Here is a 283-nt window from a genome sequence, read left to right on the forward strand (position 1 = left end):
CGGCAGTCCCAGCCGCTCCCGGAGGAGGACTGCATGCAGCTGAACCCCTCCTTCCAGGGGATCGCCCTCAGCGCCCTGCTGGCCATCGACATCTCCCTCTCCAAGCGGCTGGGCGTCTGCGCCAGCAACGCCTCGGCCTGGGGCCACGCCCGCTCCATGGTCAGCTTCGTCGGCATGACCGGCCACGGCGTCCTCTGGGTCGGCGCCACCCTCGTCTGCCTGGTGAAGAGCAGCACCCTGGCCGGCCAGGAGGTCCTCCTGAACCTGCTCCTCGGTGAGTGTG

At 70.0% G+C, this 283-nt stretch overlaps 1 protein-coding gene across 1 annotated transcript; it reads left to right on the forward strand.

Annotated features, from left to right (window-relative positions):
* Positions 1 to 3: 3 nt before the first annotated feature.
* LOC107125509 (probable lipid phosphate phosphatase PPAPDC3) lies at positions 4 to 274 on the forward strand (the record flags this gene model as incomplete). The annotated part of the gene is made up of 1 exon (XM_015428929.1): positions 4 to 274. A coding segment is annotated over one exon (271 nt), but the record flags the coding sequence as incomplete, so codon positions are not given.
* Between the last annotated feature and the right edge of the window lie 9 nt (positions 275 to 283).

Source organism: Gekko japonicus, unplaced genomic scaffold, assembly GCF_001447785.1.
Source record: "Gekko japonicus isolate JY-2015 unplaced genomic scaffold, Gekko_japonicus_V1.1 scaffold139734, whole genome shotgun sequence".
Taxonomy (NCBI): Eukaryota; Metazoa; Chordata; class Lepidosauria; order Squamata; family Gekkonidae; genus Gekko; species Gekko japonicus.